Genomic DNA, 18,192 nt, shown 5'->3' on the forward strand with positions numbered 1-18,192 from the left:
ATATATATATATATATATATATATATATATATGTATATATATATATATATATATATATATATATATATATATATATATATATATATATATATATATATATATATATATATATATATATATATATATATATATATATATATATATATAAGCTCAATTAACACATTATCACTGATTTGTACTCCTGACATGTCGTGAATAGAAAACGTAATATCGCGCTTGTATAAGTTTATAATAAACATGTTTGAGGAGCATGTTTTCAATGTTTTGCCACTGGCCTGTGCTACATGAAATAATGGCACAATCAGACCATGCTATCAGTAACATTCAACAAATTCTACTACTTTTTCATTTTATTCACATTGTTGACATCTCTGAACTTTTGTTGTTACTTGATTTATGTAATGCACATCATACACACACAGCACCCACACACCATATAATGTGTTACCACCTCGCAATTAGCCTTCAGTAAGCATTTTCACTTACACATCGATTATAACTACTTTTTATACCCACAATAATCAACACTGTCATATATATATTTGAAATGATATGTAAACTGCCATAAATAAATACAGTGTTTTTTACATCTCGCATATATGTATCGTGAACCATACTATTGACACTTACACATATGAAGAGATAAAAACTTGCGCAAGACACTGAGCCGGCCTGGCTATCCAATTTTGAAGATGGTCTGCATCTAGACCAACTGCCTAAACTCATTCTGATCACTCCCACTGGCAAACTCAGCTTCACTTCTGTCTGAAACAGGGGGCTCTTTTTTCTGCACAACCTCACAGTGTGACACAACTTCCCACAGAACTGTAACCTCAGAAGAAGAGGGTGCGTTCGTCCACTCGGGTGGGGGCACGGAGGAGAGACACACTTTGTCTCGTCCTGTTTGTTTGTTGGTGGCCGTGGTCACCAGTGTGGTTTGGTGGGCGGCTGTGTGTCCCCACCATCTTTTGTATACTTTCAGTAGTATACTGTATTGTAGTGGTAGTAGCCACGCACACTATTGAATGCTGAGAGGCTTCATATAGGCCAGTGGTGCGTAGTTGTCGTCCGCCATACTTGTCTGAGACGAGTATCACAGTCTGTGACGAGTTATCACAGTCTGTGGACAAGGCGTGCGGAGAGGCATTAATACTTCATAGGGAAGTGGGTGGAATTGTCCTTGTGGGCGGTTTCTCTAGGGGTATTAAGGCCTCGCCCTGTTACACATAACATCTACCATTTATAAATCCTACTTGGTTGGGTACAGGAGGAGAAGGAGTTTCTGAAGAGATTCCCTTACAGTGAGGGAAATTATACACTGTTGGCGACCTTGAAAGAACCTGAGGGTTACGGTGGCTGTGAGTTATAGCAGTGGGGACTCTGTGGAGAGTTTTATTATCCCCACTGTACTGACCGTAACAAAGTTGGCGATTTTGCCAGAATAACACTCTAGTGAGCTGTAGCAGTTAACCGCAGCCGTGTGGCGTACGTAACATAAAAGTGGCGACCTCGCCAGGATAAACCAAGTGCTTTATAGTGTGTAGTGTTATTGTGTGATGTATTATTACTTATATTATTTTTTTGTTTGTGAGAACGAGTCCCTGTGAGCACCATGGAGAGAGTTACTGGCCTTTTCACCTCACCAATGGAGGGTGAGGATGCGAGTGTGTGCCGGCGAGATTCACCACGTGGGTATGATGAGTCGTTGGCCGCGCGTGGGGTCAGTGAGGACGCACGTATGTCTCATGATAACGGACGTGGCGGTCCCAGTGAAGGTGATGTGGGATGTATTAGCCCTGGCAGAAGTATCGGAAGCAGGGAAGGCTCCCGACGATCTAGTCCAGCAAGCAGTATTGCTGATAGTGTTCAGTCAGCTGCCAGACTGGAGGAACTGCGATTGAAGCTGGAAATGAGGAAAATGGAGATAGAAGCAGAAGAGAGGCGAGAGTTGAAGAGATTAGCTGCGGAAGAGAGAGGAGAGTCAAACAGACTAGCAGCAGAGCAGGGGGCTAGAGAGATGGAGGAAAGACAAGAAATTCAGAGACTAGCAGCAGAGAAGGAGGCTAGAGAGGTGGAAGAGAGACGAAAGTTAAACAGACTAGCAACAGAGAAGGAGACTAGAGAGATGGAGAGAGAAAGGGCAGATAAAGATAGAGAGTTCGAGTGGGAGAGAAGTCGCCATGCAGTAAGTACGCCTGGAGTTGTTGGTAGTGTAGGAGGAGGAGAACAGAGTGTAGAGCGTACTTTAGTTCAAAGTCTCCAGCTAGTCCCTGAATTTGATGAGTCTTAAGTGGCTGAATGGTTTGTTCGCTTCGAGAGGAAAGCCAAGGAGTTTGCTTGGTCTCGAGAGAGATGAGTAGGATTGGTTGCGAATAAAACTCAAAGGAAAAGCCTTGGAAGTTTATGATAAAATGTCAGATGATGATCTCGATGATTATGAGGAGTTTAAGGCTGACATATTCCGGGCATATGAGCTGCGACCAGAATACTATCGCTTGCAATTTAGAGGAAAGAGGAAGCGAGCAAGTGACTCCTACCTCGAGTGTGCAGTCACCAGGCAAGGGAACAGCTCGCTCCCTGCCTCCACAATGCTCCACAGGGGGAGAAACTTCCAACTCCCCCGCAGAACTGGAAGTCTCCCCACCCTGGGCGCCAACTTCCAACAGACTGCCTGACTTATGCTGGGGCCTGTGCTGAACATCAGAGCTCTCAGCATCCACACCAGGAAGCAACTCAGCACGAGTGCTACACAACTCAGCTACACCCAACACTCCGTCCTCACACTCAGCAACAACTCCCAAAGCCGAGTCCGGTGCATTAACAAGTGACTCCACGCCGTCACCGACAGCCTCTACACCAGAACTCAATGATGAGCCCAACACTGGCTTCACCACATCATCACTGCTACTCCCATCTGGAGTTAATCCCACCTGGCTGCTAGCAGCCTCCTGGGTAGTAACAGGCTCTCAGCTCTTCAGCAACCTCATCCTCATCAGAGGTTGGGATCCATACACGACCACCAGCCTAATCATTCCCAAGCAGGAAGTCCACTCCTGCGACTGGCAGTTCGTCTGCCACTGCTACCTGAGCCGTAGCAATGGCAAGAGGACATGACAGCGTCACCTTAGCCGTCACGAACTCCTCCACAGTGTTAAGTCCACGACACAACACTGCCTTGCTAGATGTCACCTTCCTACCAGTGACATTTCGGCACACTGACTGCTGTGCTCCCGTATCACGCAGTACGGTGACGGGATACTTTGTGCCATCAATCTCAACCGTGCCTCCACACAGGAAAGGACGGCACCAGTCGAGCTCACTATCCTTAGGTGCGGGCGTGGCAACAGGGGGAGGAACAGGTGGGCCAATCTGCACTCTCTCCTCCAAACACAACTCAGGCACACGCCGTGCCTTCTCACTTTTAAAGCCTGAAGGAGCAGTCAACTCATCACCACAAACTTGGTCTGGCCACACCAACAAGGCAACTGGTTTCTGCGAGGACTTGGGAGTTTCAGCTGTTACTAACTTTGGGCAATTGAACTTAAAATGCCCTTTTCCTCGGCAGTGATAGCACGTAGGCTGGTAATCATATTTGGGAGTTTTAGAGGCCGCCTTCCCGGCTGTCCCGTCCTTCGCAGAAGGAGGGGTGGGGCCCTGGGTTTTCCCAAACCCATCTTACTGCCGAATCCAGTATATCGCCTAAAGTGGCTTCGAGAGCCCGAGGAAGAACTGCCGCCACTCCCTGGGCCTCCCTTAGAACCATCTTCCTTACGACTCCAACTCCCAGGCTGCTGCACAGGACGGTGGGCCAACACATAATCATCAGCCCATGTAGCAGCCTCCTTCAAAGTCCTAAACCTCTTCTCTCTCAATAGAGGTACCAGCTCCTTATCGGCAATGTCGATGAACTGCTCCATAACTACTAACTCCTTCAGGGCCTCGAGAGAGTCAACACCCTCGCTTGCAATCCACCTCTCAAACACTTGCTCCAGTGAACGAGCACACTCGAGGTAGGAGTCACTTCCTCACTTCCTCTTTCCTCTGAATTGCAAGCGATAGGCTTCTGGTCGCAGCTCATATGCCCGCAAGATGTCGGCCTTAAACTCCACATAATCATCCAGATCATCAGCTGACATTTTATCATAAACTTCCAAGGCTTTTCCCTTGAGTTTATTCGCAACCAAGCCTACCCATCTCTGTCGAGACCAAGCAAACACCTTGGCTCTCCTCTCGAAGCGAACAAACCATTCAGCCACTTTAGCCTCATCAAATTCATGCACTAGCTGGAGACTTTGAACTAAAGCTGCGTTTTTTAATGCCCCTACGGCTAGACCTCGCCTTAAGGCAGGCTTAAGCAGAATCTGGGACAATGGAAAACGGACCTGCTAGACCTTCGATCACGTGACCAGTCACCAGCTGACAGATGACAACAATAAAGATGGCGGACGAACAGGAAGTGCAAGATATGCTGCAGCTTTGTAACTTATCTTTCCTCCCTGCATCAACAGTCCAGTCCATCATGTGTCCAGACTTGCCAGAGATACCAGATGATACTGAAACAGCATTCAATTTGGTGCAGAACTATCAACAGCAGCTAATGGAGCATTCATTCGTCATGTCAGGAAGTACCAGGTACAGTGACCAGTGTAAATGAAAAGTATTATTTTCTTATGTAGCATCCCGTAGGACAGGCTACCCAACTATTATGATTAAAGGGTCAGCTTAGTGCTTGCAGTGTAATATGTCAAGGTCTGCATAAATATTCTACAAGTAATTATGAGAATAAAACCAGCATAGTACACGGTAGTCAACTCATATGATTTTTATTAGGAGATTGGAAGCATTCTTGATTCCATCACACAAGTCAATCGCCGCACAGCTTCAGCAGCTCGCGTCAGCGAAACAACAATGGAGAATATTAACAGAGAAGGAAGGGAAAATGCAGAGAATCACGCACCGAAGTTTACGTCACCCAAGAAACGACAACGATCAAAGCCCATCGCAGAAGACTTCTTTGACAACTTCAATGAAGGTGTACTTCACAGAACAGTACTACGCTTCTATGAGATGCTAGTGCTAAGCCACTAAATCAGGGAGAGGTTAGGTTAGATGGTTTAGTTTTGCTTGTACCGGGTATCTTTGTCTTTTTTTTTTTCTATATAATTTTAGGCTATTAATTACTACCTGAAACTACCATCTTACCTTATTTTTTCTTTCCTTATCTTCCACCAGACAGTCACACCCAAAACAGCAAGGCTTCAGTCAGCACCTGGAAGAGAAGGACAATCTGGACTTCTTCCGGAATCTGAGGGTGACAAAGGACACCTTTCAGCAAATTTTGACTATTGTGGAGAACTACAAACCAATATCTGACAAAGGGACTCCTCCTGTTTCTGCTAAGGAATGTTTGCAGATGGGCTTGTGGTTCTTAGGCAATAAGGCTACTTATCGGGAAATGGCTGAGTTATTTGGCCTATCAGAAAGTACTGTGTTCAGTTCTGTGCAATTGTTCATAAACATTATTTGTAATGTAGGATATAATTACATTAAATGGCCAACCATGACTGAAGCAAAAGAAAATTCAACTAAATTTAAATTCATGGCAGGGTTTCCTGGGGTTGTTGGTGCTTTGGATGGGTGCCACATACAAATAAAAGCACCAACAGAGGCCCAAGCTGACTACATTAACAGAACCAACAGACATAGTGTAAATTTGATGGCAGTGTGCAATTCTGAATTATTATTTACTTTCATTGATGTAGGTTTTCCTGGTTCTGCTCATGACAGTAGAGTTTTTAAGAATACTGAACTATACAGTGTGATGTCTAATTCCCCTTTAAATATCTTTCCCTCAATTAATTATCACATTATTGGTGACTCTGCCTTCCAACGCTCCGATCATCTTTTGACTCCATTCAGAGACACTGGTAGATTAACGCAGCAGCAGAAGAACTTTAATAGGAAATTGTCCCAAACCAGACATGTAATTGAAAATGCGTTTGGCTACCTAAAAGGCAGGTTCAGGCGTTTAAAGTATGTTGATGCAGACATTGATAGAATACCCAAGATAATTAAAGCTGCATGCATTTTGCACAATATCACACTGCAAAACCCTGAAGAAGAAAGCATACTGATAAGGGATGGGATAGAGATTGATCCTGAAGATCACCATGATGTTGCTGCAGAAATAAATCTCCCTGACATAGGTGGGATGGAGAAAAGTAACTTCATTGCTATGCAGCTCTAATTGAGTGAGTTGGTTGGCAGAGGATATTTCAATGTAAACAAATATATACATATTTAGTCTATTATTTTGTTTAGTATAAAATATATAAAAAAAACAATTTAAATCAAATAAATCCAATTTAAATAAAAAAAAATCTGATTTATTTGATTTTTTTAATGATACAAAAAAAAATCAACAACCCTGTTTACACTGTTGCATAACTTTAAGCTTTTGTAACATTATTATTTACAGTTCTTATGCCACGTCCACACGGTCAAGCACTGCTCGGAAGTCTGGGTATGGTGTGACGTCAGAAATGGAGAAATATACATCAGAAATGTAAAACTCTTGCTATTTCTCCATTTCTGACATCACAACGGCACAGACTGCTCAGCAATGCTCGACCGTGTTGACGTGGCATTATTTATCATATAAAAATAATTGAAAGATTTTCACACATTTACAAACAAATATATTTTGTACTTTGGCTATTTGTACTAAAATTTACTTAAATTATTTGTACCAGTTTACTGAAAATAATTACAAACTTTCCTTATAATTGTTTGTGATCTGTCACTGAGCCTGGCTAGCTTATAGTTTAATGAGCTCCGTCACAACTGGGGCACAGGCACGCTCTTACACACTGAGCAGTAAGGGATCTCTATTTCTTTCTATTTCTCTGCAATTCAAGCAACTCTTTCAGGACTTCTAATTTCTTTTCTTCTATTTCCAGTAATTTCTTGTTTTTAAGGACTTCCTCCTGAAACATTCTATTCTTTTCCATTGCCTCTTCCTTCTTTTTAATCCACTCTTCCTGTATTGCCAAAAAGTTTTCCATTTTACTCCTAGAGGCTTTCACCTGTTCTAAACTCTCCTTTTGCATTAATTCAAATCTTTTTGACTGTGATGGTGGTCTTATTTTCTTCCTCTTAACTGACTGCCTCACTTCAGGGATATTTAATAATGGTGGCGGGTCATCAGGATCAGACATTGATGCAGGAGTGGTAGCTCTGCTGACACCTGATGGTCCTGCAACAGGAGTGTCAGCTCTGCTGACACCTGATGGTCCTGCAACTGGAGTGACAATCCTGCTGACACCTGATGGTCCTGCAACAGGAGTGTCAGCCCTGCTGACACCTGATGGTCCTGCAACAGGAGTGACAATCCTGCTGACACCTGATGGTCCTGCAACAGGAGTGTCAGCTCTGCTGACACCTGATGGTCCTGCAACAGGAGTGACAATCCTGCTGACACCTGAGGCTCCTGCAACAGGAGTTACAGTCTTGATAGTTGTGGTTCCTGTAACTAGAGCATCACGTAATTGTTCATTCTCAAGGCCACACCTCTCAGTTCTAGGGTGTGTGATGGGTCGTTCACCAAGGAATGAACAAAGAAGATCGTATCCCTGGGGTACATGCAGTTTACGAGCTCCTGTTGTCTTCATGTTTTCAATATAACGCATGAAGGCATACCTTAAATTTTTCCACTTCACTTTACACTGTTGCATAGTAGCCCCAGGGACCTGAAAAGAAGAAGATGGTCTGAGATAACAGCACAGTAAATGCCTATTAACTTAATTCCTTAGTTCTACAACTTCCATTTGCACCTTCACCAAATTTATTAGATGTATACCGTCCACCAGTATTGCCACTTTAATAATATAACATGAAAGTTATGACATTTCTTGAACCTCTATTGTAAGTTCATTTTTTTAAATTACAGCCTTATTTCATAAGCTTCCATATTATGGAAGAACTTATACTAATGTGCATATCATTAGGAAAGTTGTAATGTGGGCTGCTGAGTGTAGGGGTATACAGCTGTAATTTCCCTGCAAATGACCCGCAATAATGTTGCATAATTATACTTTAAATCCAGTATGGTGGGCCAGTGGTTGGGTGCAGTGTTCACCAATGGCAGAGAGGGGCTGGTGATGGAGGTTCATATCCCAGTCCGCACATCTCATTCCGTCCGCACATCCCATTCCGTGACCCATGTCAGGTCCTACCCACACCCTGCCAGGCTTGTAAAATAATACCTAAATGGAGGACATTACAAAACTTTGTGTCTGATTCATAGGGCTAAGCACAGAGATCTCACATGACCCACCCGGGATTGAACCCTAAACTAAATGATCAGCACTAAGCACAGAGAGCATCAGCACTTTGACATTGACACATGATACATGCATTTTGGGTTATGTGAGCTTTGTTGAAGTTTTGAATCATCTCTGTGTGTTATGAGATAAGGTGTTTTGTTTGTTTGTAGTAATGGTGTGTTTTAGGCATTAGTTTTGGTCAGTATATGTATATGAAATTTATATATCAGTACAAGTATGTATTTACATGTTTGTTCATGCCTAGTGAAAGAAAAATCTCAGGTAAAATACCTCAGCTTATGTACAAATCATTCATACTCATTAATGTACCTTAAACAGTACCTCATAACCCAACATACATTCATGCTCACGACAGGAGTATAATGACACAAAACGTTATTTCAGTAAGCAAAGGCTTGCATGATTATTGCTTACATGGTTAGCAGTAACACTGACGTAAGAATCAACATTATTGAATTTTAATTTTAAATATATAACTCTGAAACATGTGAACGACATTTACCTTAAGACATGCATATGCTGGAATAAGGGCAGAATAGTTATGCATTGAAGCATGATCATGCAGCAAAGAAACACATTTATTATTATCCCACACAGTGCATTATGGTTTGTGTATCACATGTTCAGTACAGTACAAAACTGTGTTATTTATACCTAACCTAGGTTTCCACCACCAAAGCTAAAGACAAGTAATTCTACTGGTATGGAATGCAATATAAACAAGTGCAGCATTACCTACCACTAATGTTAATAAATCCACATGATGAGGCTGAAAATTTAAGTAATGATAAGGAATCAGTAGTGTAGGAGGTAAAACATATTTATCTACATTATCCACAACCATCCATCCTATTTATTGTTTTCATGTATAATTTTCAGCTTCCTACTCAATTAATTAAGGTATGTAACGAAAATAATTCACAACTGAAAGGTTTCTCTGATTAAAGAGACGAGAGCAATAAAAGGGACACCTTAAAAACCCTTAGGACAAGGTATCAAGGATCAAAAACCTACATACTGTATTTGAGAATTGTCCTGCTCTCCCTGCATTTAAAGTTATAAACAACTGTAGTTTCTACTCACTTGAGGTGAAACAACAGCAAAAATGTCACGCCACACACGGTCTCTCTTCTCCAGCTTCCCATCCAAACGTGGGAATGCATCCCTCACAGCTCTCAGCAGTATGTCGACAGTATCTTCTGTCCACGGTGTTTGCCGCTGGCCACTGTACTGTTCTGATGTACTGGTATGCAACTGTGAGTCTGACGGAAAAAAAAAATAAATAAATAAAAAATAAAAATGTCAGTATCAATTCAAAATACTCCAGAGGAGTCGTTCTTTCAACACTTGACCCTTTACTTAAGCAAAACATGCTGAAATTATACCATGACAGAACACCATTTGTAACACTAACAAAATAGTTTTCTGGATTCACAACATGTGTTGTCCATACAGATTATCCCAACTGAAATGGTACTGTACAACTTTTGAAATTTTTGTGAAGTTTATTGCCTTTGCTTTTCTAGACTCTTCAGAAATTAACATGAGGTCATTTTGACACAGAGGATAGTTTAACTTTCTTAGCATTATTATCAATACTATAATACTGCTCTTAACCTTAGAAGGAATTGAGGGACTACATTCTATAACTTCAATAAACTGAAGTGCTATATTCACCTATAGGGGTTGAATCCATTTCACTGGATTATGTTGCATTCCAAGCATCTTGTGCAAGATGGCGTACAAAACACAGTGACGCTCGGTCTTCAGTATCATACACTGTCTTGCAGTGACCACAGGAGTACCTGATGAACATGGGTATATATTAGAACTTTTGCAAGATTTCCTCTTCCTTTTAATGAGTCAAAATCTATCATTTATCATACCAGTACTGATTCATAACCTTAGATAAAGTTTAGTTTGCAGTGGGGCTACTAGTTTTGTAAAGGCTGCATACTTTGCCGTAAAATAAAGTACAGCAAACAAAAAGACATTTGGCCAATATCCAAGAACAAGAAAATTGAGAAACTGAGACTTTGTAACCTGTGCAAATATAATAATAAGGCCAAATGCCTTGCAATGCAGGATGATGCCAGTTCTTGAGTATTGTACAGTGTGTTGCAATGTCCGTAAGAGTACCTGATGAGCATGGGTTAATATTACATTTGAAGCAAATTTCCCAGCCAAACACCTTCCTATCTATTTTAATTCATCATAATCAGGCAGTGGACCTACCATACTTGACTTTTATCCTAGAAAGAATATAATAAAGACTATTACAATTAAAAAAAAACATGACAATATATCAAACCTTTTTACTTCTATCTTCTCCCTGTCTTCTTCATGGGTGAGAGGAGTTACAAAACCATGTCCAAAATGCGATGCAATACACACTTCTGCCTGCGACTGTTGCTCATACGGTTTATCACAAACTGGACACACGAAACTGTAAAGAATGGGTATTGAGCCATATTCATAAATGTCATTTGAAAATGGAAGGTACAAAACTCTTCTGGGTGTATAGGTGCCGAAATTGGTTTAGGAATGGGAATGGTTATCAGCTAAAACTTAGAGGTATATCAGCTTCAAGAATTCTGGTTATTTTGGGAGTTAGATTGGCCTAAATGATTTTTATAGGAGTGATATATTTCTCCTGGTAACATTAGATTTGTATTACTGTGCTTTTAATTATTTTGACATTCGTTTATTCAAAAATTGCTGTGATTAATAAGAGATAGACAACTCACCTATCTACTTGGATCAAGTTATTTCACATTCAGGAAACCCATTTTGTTTTTCAATTTGACAGACCAGCAGACCTAACCTCTCCCAAAGTCCTTTTTAAGGCAGCAGAAACATGGAACCTTCAACACAATATTTGAACCTGACTATGAAACACTGCATGCAACTGACAAACCAAATGTTATATATAATTGTGCACACAAATACCTGTAGCACATGTGCACAGCCATTACTAATCATAACAAGTAATAATAACGTCAAACCTCTGCATGAGGCACTTCAGAATACGCACCTTCCTCTGGTAGACGCCATGTTGTCTTATCATTGTTTATTTACATGTGACGTCACAACTGGCTAGCGGAAAGTCGAGCCTGCTCTGCAGCTGGCTTGAGTTTGGCCGGCCCTGCCTTAAGGCGGGCTACACTCTGGCTCAAGTTTGGGGACATGAAAGAACACAAAATGACGTCAGCCTTGAGCCAGGCTTAAGGCTGCCTTAAGCGTGGACTATCAAAAACGCGCCTTGTGTGTGTGTGTGTGTGTGTGTGTGTCAAAAAATAACTAATGAAGTACTCACCAGAAGCCAATGTGCTGAGCTATAATTCTGAGGACGTGAGGCAGCAAGCCATGCACCTGAACGCCTGTTGGCGACTCCACCACATTCACATACGGCACGAACTGGACATACAGACAGAGCAAATGCACTATGGAAACACATTACGAGATTAATTAAAGCAAGTAGCATTACATTCTCTCTCTCTCTCTCTCTCTCTCTCTCTCTCTCTCTCTCTCTCTTACACACACACACACACACACACACACACACACACACACATTCTCTCTCGGAATAAATTCCACATATCTCTCTCTGGCCTTTTCTGTACATACATTCATTTTCATAAAATTGATACAGAGGAATATGTATTACATCACACACACACACACACACACACACACACACACACACACACACACACACACACACACACACACACATATAGTTACTTTGTTTATTGACAAAACATTAAAACAACATTCCATACATGTACGTGATAACAAGGATTGTCATTCCATTTGTAATAAAGAGTGATGAGGGATTGCATTCAAGGTTAAATGAAGAAAATTAATTATATAAAAATAAGAAAAAAGTAATACATGAAGAAATAATCACCACTACCACCACCGACAACTACCGCTAAACTCGAAATCAACAAATATCATCGTACAGTAATTATGTTTCTCTAGACTTTATAGTCGGTCCCGTTTATGAAATCGGTTCTACTGTAGGTGTGGCAGATTCCGGCACTGCAATTATGATATTTGTCTCAGACACATTGATCTTCGTTTCCTGGCACACTCGTTAGCGATGGAACCATCAAAGTAACTACAGTGGGCTACACACAGCAGTACAGTCTCCACGCTTACTACGATGGTGTGAAATACCCATGTATAATAAATGTGTTGTTGTCTGGAAAGTGTGAACTTTCATATAGTAAAATGATGGATAAAATATTAGAACTCATTCCCAGTGAAGCTTTTCCAGTTTCAATCAAGACGGATTTTGAAAATGCAGCGATGAACGCCTTCGAGGAGTGCTTCCCTGCGGCTGAAATTGCAGGCTCCTTATTTGTTGGTTTAGACAATCAGCGTGGACACGTATCCAGAACTTGGAGCTTAGTGCTAAGTACATAGAATAAGCAGAATTTGCTTTAAAAAGTTAAGAGGCTGCTTGCTCTTGCGTGTCTGAGTGAAGTGTATAAATACATGTCATTAACTTTCCAAGATGAAGCGGACAGGAATGATGGTTTAATGAACTTTATAAAAAAGTTAATGACATAACTGTGATTAGAGGTACTTTCGCCTGAGCTTCTGGCGAACAGTGAGTTCTCTCACACGCGCTGGAACATGTACATATAATAGGGTCAAAGAATCCCTCCCACGTACAAACAATTAATTTGCTGGATCACATAACGGTTTTGGAAAGACGTTCCAGAATCATACTGATATATGTGTACTTGGCGCTAAGTACCAGAAGGAGAAACATAAGATATCATGTGAATATCACATCACATGTCTACGAGGAATGTTGTTCAAGTGAGAAAAAAGTACCAACAGGTAAATAAAAAAATAAAAACACTTGAAAAAGCACTCTCATAAATCTGCATGAATGCCATATGAATGCATTGAAGATTGATTATTATTATAGTATTTAATGATGCCTATACTATCTCGTAATCTGTATCTTCCTAACTTAAAATATCTTAAATTGTGTAACCATAATGTACATTTATTCCTTTTAATAAGAAAAGTATCTATAAAAATAAAACATTGTGAATAGATATTTTAAACTATCAGTTCCCATTTCATGTAAGGAGGTGGGGATGGATAGATAGATTTTAAAATAAGGCGCAGCAACGCCTAAGGTCATTTGGCGCCGCTACTATAAATTGACTGCCACTAACGTGAATCTAAAAAAACTAAGTAAAAGTAATTAAAAACAATACAAGTAAAAAGGTAAGAACTAAAAAATAAACTATAAAACCATATAAAACCTTTTATTGAAATACATAGAATAAAATGAAATAAAATTCACAGCTTTGGGAGAAGGCCTGCTTCTCCCAAAAACCTTAAAATGTCATGGCCCTGGGCCAGGCACTCTGGTCCAAGGACCTTTGAGATATAACTGACACCGCTATCTACCGCAACAGCGGTAGAGGTAGCGGTGTCGTAACTCGATCAAACTAGGGCACTCTGCCAAAAGGTGCCGCACGGTGAGCGGCACCAAGCAGTCATCACAGTAAGGTTGTGGGTCCCTGGTCAGGAGGTACCTTTGTGTAAGGTATGTGTGACCTATACGAAGTCGCGCCAAAAAAGTCTGTGCACGGCGATCCCGGACATGGGTGTAAGTCCATTGAAGGTGTGTGGAAGTAGTAATCTCTCCCATTTTCGAGGTTGCGACCCCCGTTAGCCATCTCCTCTGCCAAATTGCTGCAATCGCCACACGAATTGCATAAAATACATCTCGAAACGGAACATGGGAAGGAGATGAAGCGCGACTTGCTGCCTCTTTAGCGAGGCGGTCTGCGTGTTCATTCCCTGGAACACCAACGTGACGAGGGGCCCAACAAAACCCAACACGATATCCTCTTCACGTGAGTGGATAGAGCCACTCCAGGATTGATAAAACCAATAGGATTTGGAACCATCAGTAAAAACAGGGACATCATCAGAATGGAAAGAAAAATGTTCTAAAAACCGTGTGTGTGACAAAGTTGGTAGAAAATCCTTCTTGTCATCAATGGTAGGAGGGCATAATGACACAACAGGAAGCTGTCAATAACCAACTCGTGGGAGCCGGAAAGAGAGGATAGGAGTGGGGTCGATAGATAAGTCCGCCATAAGATTTGCCACTCAAAGGCCAAAAAAGGTTTAGGTAGACTCGGTCGAGTGGCATACACCTGCGAAAGCGAGTCCCGCAATATTGACAGACAAGGGACAGAATCGGGAAGACGGTGAGTGCGAAACCAACAACGGAACATCGAAGACTGGCGCCGGAGGTCGAGCGGCCAGAAACCAGCATCCACTAGAATGCTAGATATTGGAGATGTCCGAAATGCACCCGTAGCCAAGCGGACCCCAGCATGATGCACGGGGTCAAGCGTGCAGAGTCGTGCATCCGTTGCGGATGAGTAGATCTCAGAGCCGTATTCCAGCTTCGGAAGTATAAGTGTACGGTGAAGCAGCAGCAACGTGTCCCTGTCCGCACCCCAAGAGGTGTGTGTGACTTAAAACCTGAAGAAGGGATAGTGCCGTCCTGCAGGACGCTTTAAGAGAACGGAAATGGGGAACCCAAGTAAGACGGTTGTCAAACAATAGGCCAAGATAACGAGTGGCCTCCACACATGATATGCGTCAATTGGCTAAATATAAATCGGGATCTGGATGAACGCCACGATTACGACAAAAATGCATAGACACGGTCTTGGAGTTGGAGAATCGAAAACCGTTCATGTTGGCCCAACTGGACACCCTATTGATCGCCAGTTGGAGCTTGCGCTCAATCAGTGACATCCTAGCAGCAGCAAATGAAATACATAAATCATCAACATATAAGGAGATGTGAATGCCATCTGGGAGAGTATCAATAACACCATTTATGGCGACTGCGAATAATGTATCACTAAGAATACTTCCCTGTGGAACGCCATCATTTAAGCAGTAGCCTCAGAGAGAACACTTCCCACTCGAACCCGTAAAAAACGTCTGGATAAAAACTGCTGGATAAAAAGAGGAAGATGGCCACGAAGGCAAAAATTAAACAAAGACTGTAAAATGCCATGACACCAAGTCGTGTCGTAGGCTTTCTTCCAGGTCAAAAAACACTGTTACTTGATGGTGGTGATTAGCGAAGGCCTCACAAATGAAAGACTTTAGGGATAAAAGAGCATCAGTAGTAGACCTCATCTTTCGGAAGCCGTACTGTACCGATGACAAGTACTTCCCCCCTCTCTAAGTACCACATGAGTCTTACATTTACCATCTTTTCTAACACTTTACAAATGTAGGATGTCAAAGATATAGGACGGTAGTTCGTAGCCTGGAGGTTATCTTTCCCAGGCTTCGGAAATGGGAGAACCACTGCCACAGCCCAAGAAGATGGAAAGTCACAGGTATGCCAAATCATATTATAAAGATTTATTAAAAAGTTAAAAGCACGATCAGACATGTGACGCAAAAAGGCATAAGGAATGTCGTCTGGACCAGGAGAAGAGTCATGACACTGAGACAAAGCAGTCCGCAACTCGGAAGCAGAGAAAGGGACATTATAAGACTCTCCTCTAGCGGAAGAAAAATTTATGCCGAGTGACGTGCGCCCGGGTCTGCAGGATGCCTCCGGGAAACACTGGCAATGTGCTCCGCGAAGAGGTCGGCGACATTCCTAGGGTCTGCCACCGTTCGCCCAGCAGACAACAAAACTGGTGGGGGAGGAGCAGAATACTTCCCAGCAATTCGGCGGACTTTGCTAAAAACATCCGTAAGAGGGGTGTGGGCATTAATGGAAGACACATAAGCTTTCCAAGAGGCTCTTTGTGCCTCTTTCCAAACGCGGCGGGCCCGAGCTCGGTAGCGCCGAAAAGCTTCCTGGCACTGCGGGTCCCCACGATGTCGCCGGAGACGAGAGAAACCCGCCCGTTTCTCTTGCACAGCTTTAGTGCATGCTGCGTTCCACCAAGGAACGGGACCTTTAGTAAAGCGACCGGACGTCCTAGCGATTATTTGAAGCGCTGCTGAATGTAAAAAATCGGTAAAATAATCAACATCCTCAGCACAAGTAGAAAGGTCAGCCAACGGACATGAAATACATCTCGAAACGGAACAGAGGCAGGAAATAGAGCGGGCCTTGCTGCCTCTTTAGCGAGGCGATCTGCGTGTTCATTCCCTGGAACACCAACGTGACCAGGGACCCAATAGAACCCAACACGATATCCTCGTTGTGTAAGAAGGTATAGCCACTCCAGGGCTGATAAAACAAAAGGGTTAAAGAATATAGTGCAAAAGAGAGAAGTAAGAGCACTGCGACAGTCACTAAAAATTGTACGAAACCAGGAGAGTAAATATTATTTGTAAAGCTAGGACTATGGCAGACAGCTCCGCAGTAAAGATAGAGACTACTGGAGGAAAACTACCAGACCGATAAAAAGAGGGGAAAACCACACTAAACCCAATGCCTGCGTCGGATTTGGAACCATCAGTAAAAACGGGGATGTCATCAAAATGAATAAAAAAGTGTTTTAAAAACCGTGTGACAGAGCCGACAGAAAATCATTCTGCCATCCATGACAGGAGGGCATAATGAAACAACCGAAAGCTGCCAATAATCAACTCGTGGGAGCCGGAAAGAGTAGACAGGAGTGGGATGGATGGACAAATCCATCATGAGGTTTGCCACTCGAAGGCCAAAAGGTTTAGGTAGACTCGGTCGAGTGACATACGCCTGCGAACGCGAAACCCGCAATATTGACAGACAGGGGACAGAATCAGGAAGACGGTGGGTGCGAAACCAACATCGCAGCATCGAAGATTGGTGCCGGAGGTCGAGCGGCCAGAAGCCAGCATCCACTAATAAGCTAGGAATTGGAGATGTCCGAAATGCACCCGTAGCCAAGCGGACCCCAGCATGAGGAATGTGTCCCTGTCCGCACCTCAAGAGATGTGACTTAAAAGACGAAGAAGGGATAGTGCCGTCCTGCAAGACGCTTTAAGAGAACGGAAATGTGTAACCCAAGTAGGACGGCTGTCAAACAATAGGCCAAGATATCGAGTGGCCTCCACACATGAGATGCGTCTATTGGCTAAATATAAATCGGGATCTGGATGGACGCCACGATTTCGACAAAAATGCATAGACACGATCTTTGAGGTGGAGAATCGAAAACTGTTTATGTTGGCCCAACTGGACATCCGATTTATTGCCAGTTGGAGCTTTCGCTCAATCAGTGACATCCTAGCAGCAGCAAAAGAGATGCACAAGTCGTCCACATATAAAAGCTAAGAACGCCATCCGGTAGAGTATATATAACACCATTTATTGGAACTGCGAATAGCGTAACACTAAGAATACTTCCCTGTGGGACACCGTCATTTAAACCAGTAGCATCGGAGAGAACACTCCCCACTCGAACCCGTAAAAGACGTCTGGATAAAAACTGCTGGATAAAAATAGGAAGGTGGACACGGAGACCAAAATTAAACAAGGAACGTAAAATCCCATGACACCAAGCTGTGTCGTAGGCCTTCTCCAGGTCAAAAAAATACAGTAACCTGGTGTTGGTGATTAGCGAAGGTCTCACAAATAGAAGACTCTAGGGATAAAAGAGCATCCGTAGTAGACCTCATCTTTCGGAAGCCGTACTGTGCTGATGACAAGTACTTCCCCCTCTCCAAGTACCACATGAGGCTTACATTTACCATCTTTTCTAACACTTTACAAATACAAGACGTCAAAGATATAGGACGGTAGTTCGTAGCCTGGAGATGATCTTTCCCAGGCTTCGGAAATGGGAGAACCACTGCCACAGCCCAAGAGGATGGAAAATCACCGGTATGC

The 18,192-nt window shown here is 42.5% G+C and overlaps 2 protein-coding genes across 3 annotated transcripts in view; one reads left to right on the top strand and one right to left on the bottom strand.

Moving 5' to 3' along the window:
- Positions 1-6,583, top strand: part of LOC123508824 (protein ALP1-like) — a 17,471-nt gene extending 10,888 nt beyond the window's left edge. Inside the window, exons 2-3 of one of the 2 annotated variants that reach the window (XM_045262750.1) lie at positions 4,574-4,632; positions 5,233-6,583. In XM_045262750.1, coding sequence (XP_045118685.1) covers positions 4,574-4,632; positions 5,233-6,247 — 1,074 coding nt within the window. In that variant the 3' untranslated portion in view covers positions 6,248-6,583. Of the gene's footprint in view, positions 1-4,299; positions 4,633-5,232 lie in introns of those variants that run through there. The other variant, XM_045262749.1, reaches the window with a different exon arrangement.
- Positions 6,584-6,887: 304 nt separating this feature from the next.
- LOC123508825 lies at positions 6,888-10,147 on the bottom strand. The gene is made up of 4 exons (XM_045262751.1): positions 10,023-10,147; positions 9,429-9,607; positions 9,085-9,114; positions 6,888-7,748 (listed from the first exon to the last, which is right to left on the bottom strand). The coding sequence occupies exons 1-4, from the start codon at positions 10,039-10,041 to the stop codon at positions 6,888-6,890; spliced, it is 1,089 nt and encodes a 362-aa protein (XP_045118686.1). The 5' UTR covers positions 10,042-10,147.
- Positions 10,148-18,192: the final 8,045 nt, after the last annotated feature.

This window comes from Portunus trituberculatus, chromosome 25 (genome assembly GCF_017591435.1).
Source record: "Portunus trituberculatus isolate SZX2019 chromosome 25, ASM1759143v1, whole genome shotgun sequence".
NCBI classification, from domain to species: domain Eukaryota; kingdom Metazoa; phylum Arthropoda; class Malacostraca; order Decapoda; family Portunidae; genus Portunus; species Portunus trituberculatus.

Bases quoted from the DNA above. Each gene is read 5' to 3' on its own strand.
- LOC123508825 (XM_045262751.1), bottom strand. The intron at 9,115-9,428 runs GTGAGTAGAAAC...TTAAATTTTCAG, and splicing joins TTGCTGTTGTTTCACCTCAA to CCTCATCATGTGGATTTATT. The intron at 7,749-9,084 runs GTAGGTAATGCT...TCTTCTTTTCAG, and splicing joins TGGATTTATTAACATTAGTG to GTCCCTGGGGCTACTATGCA.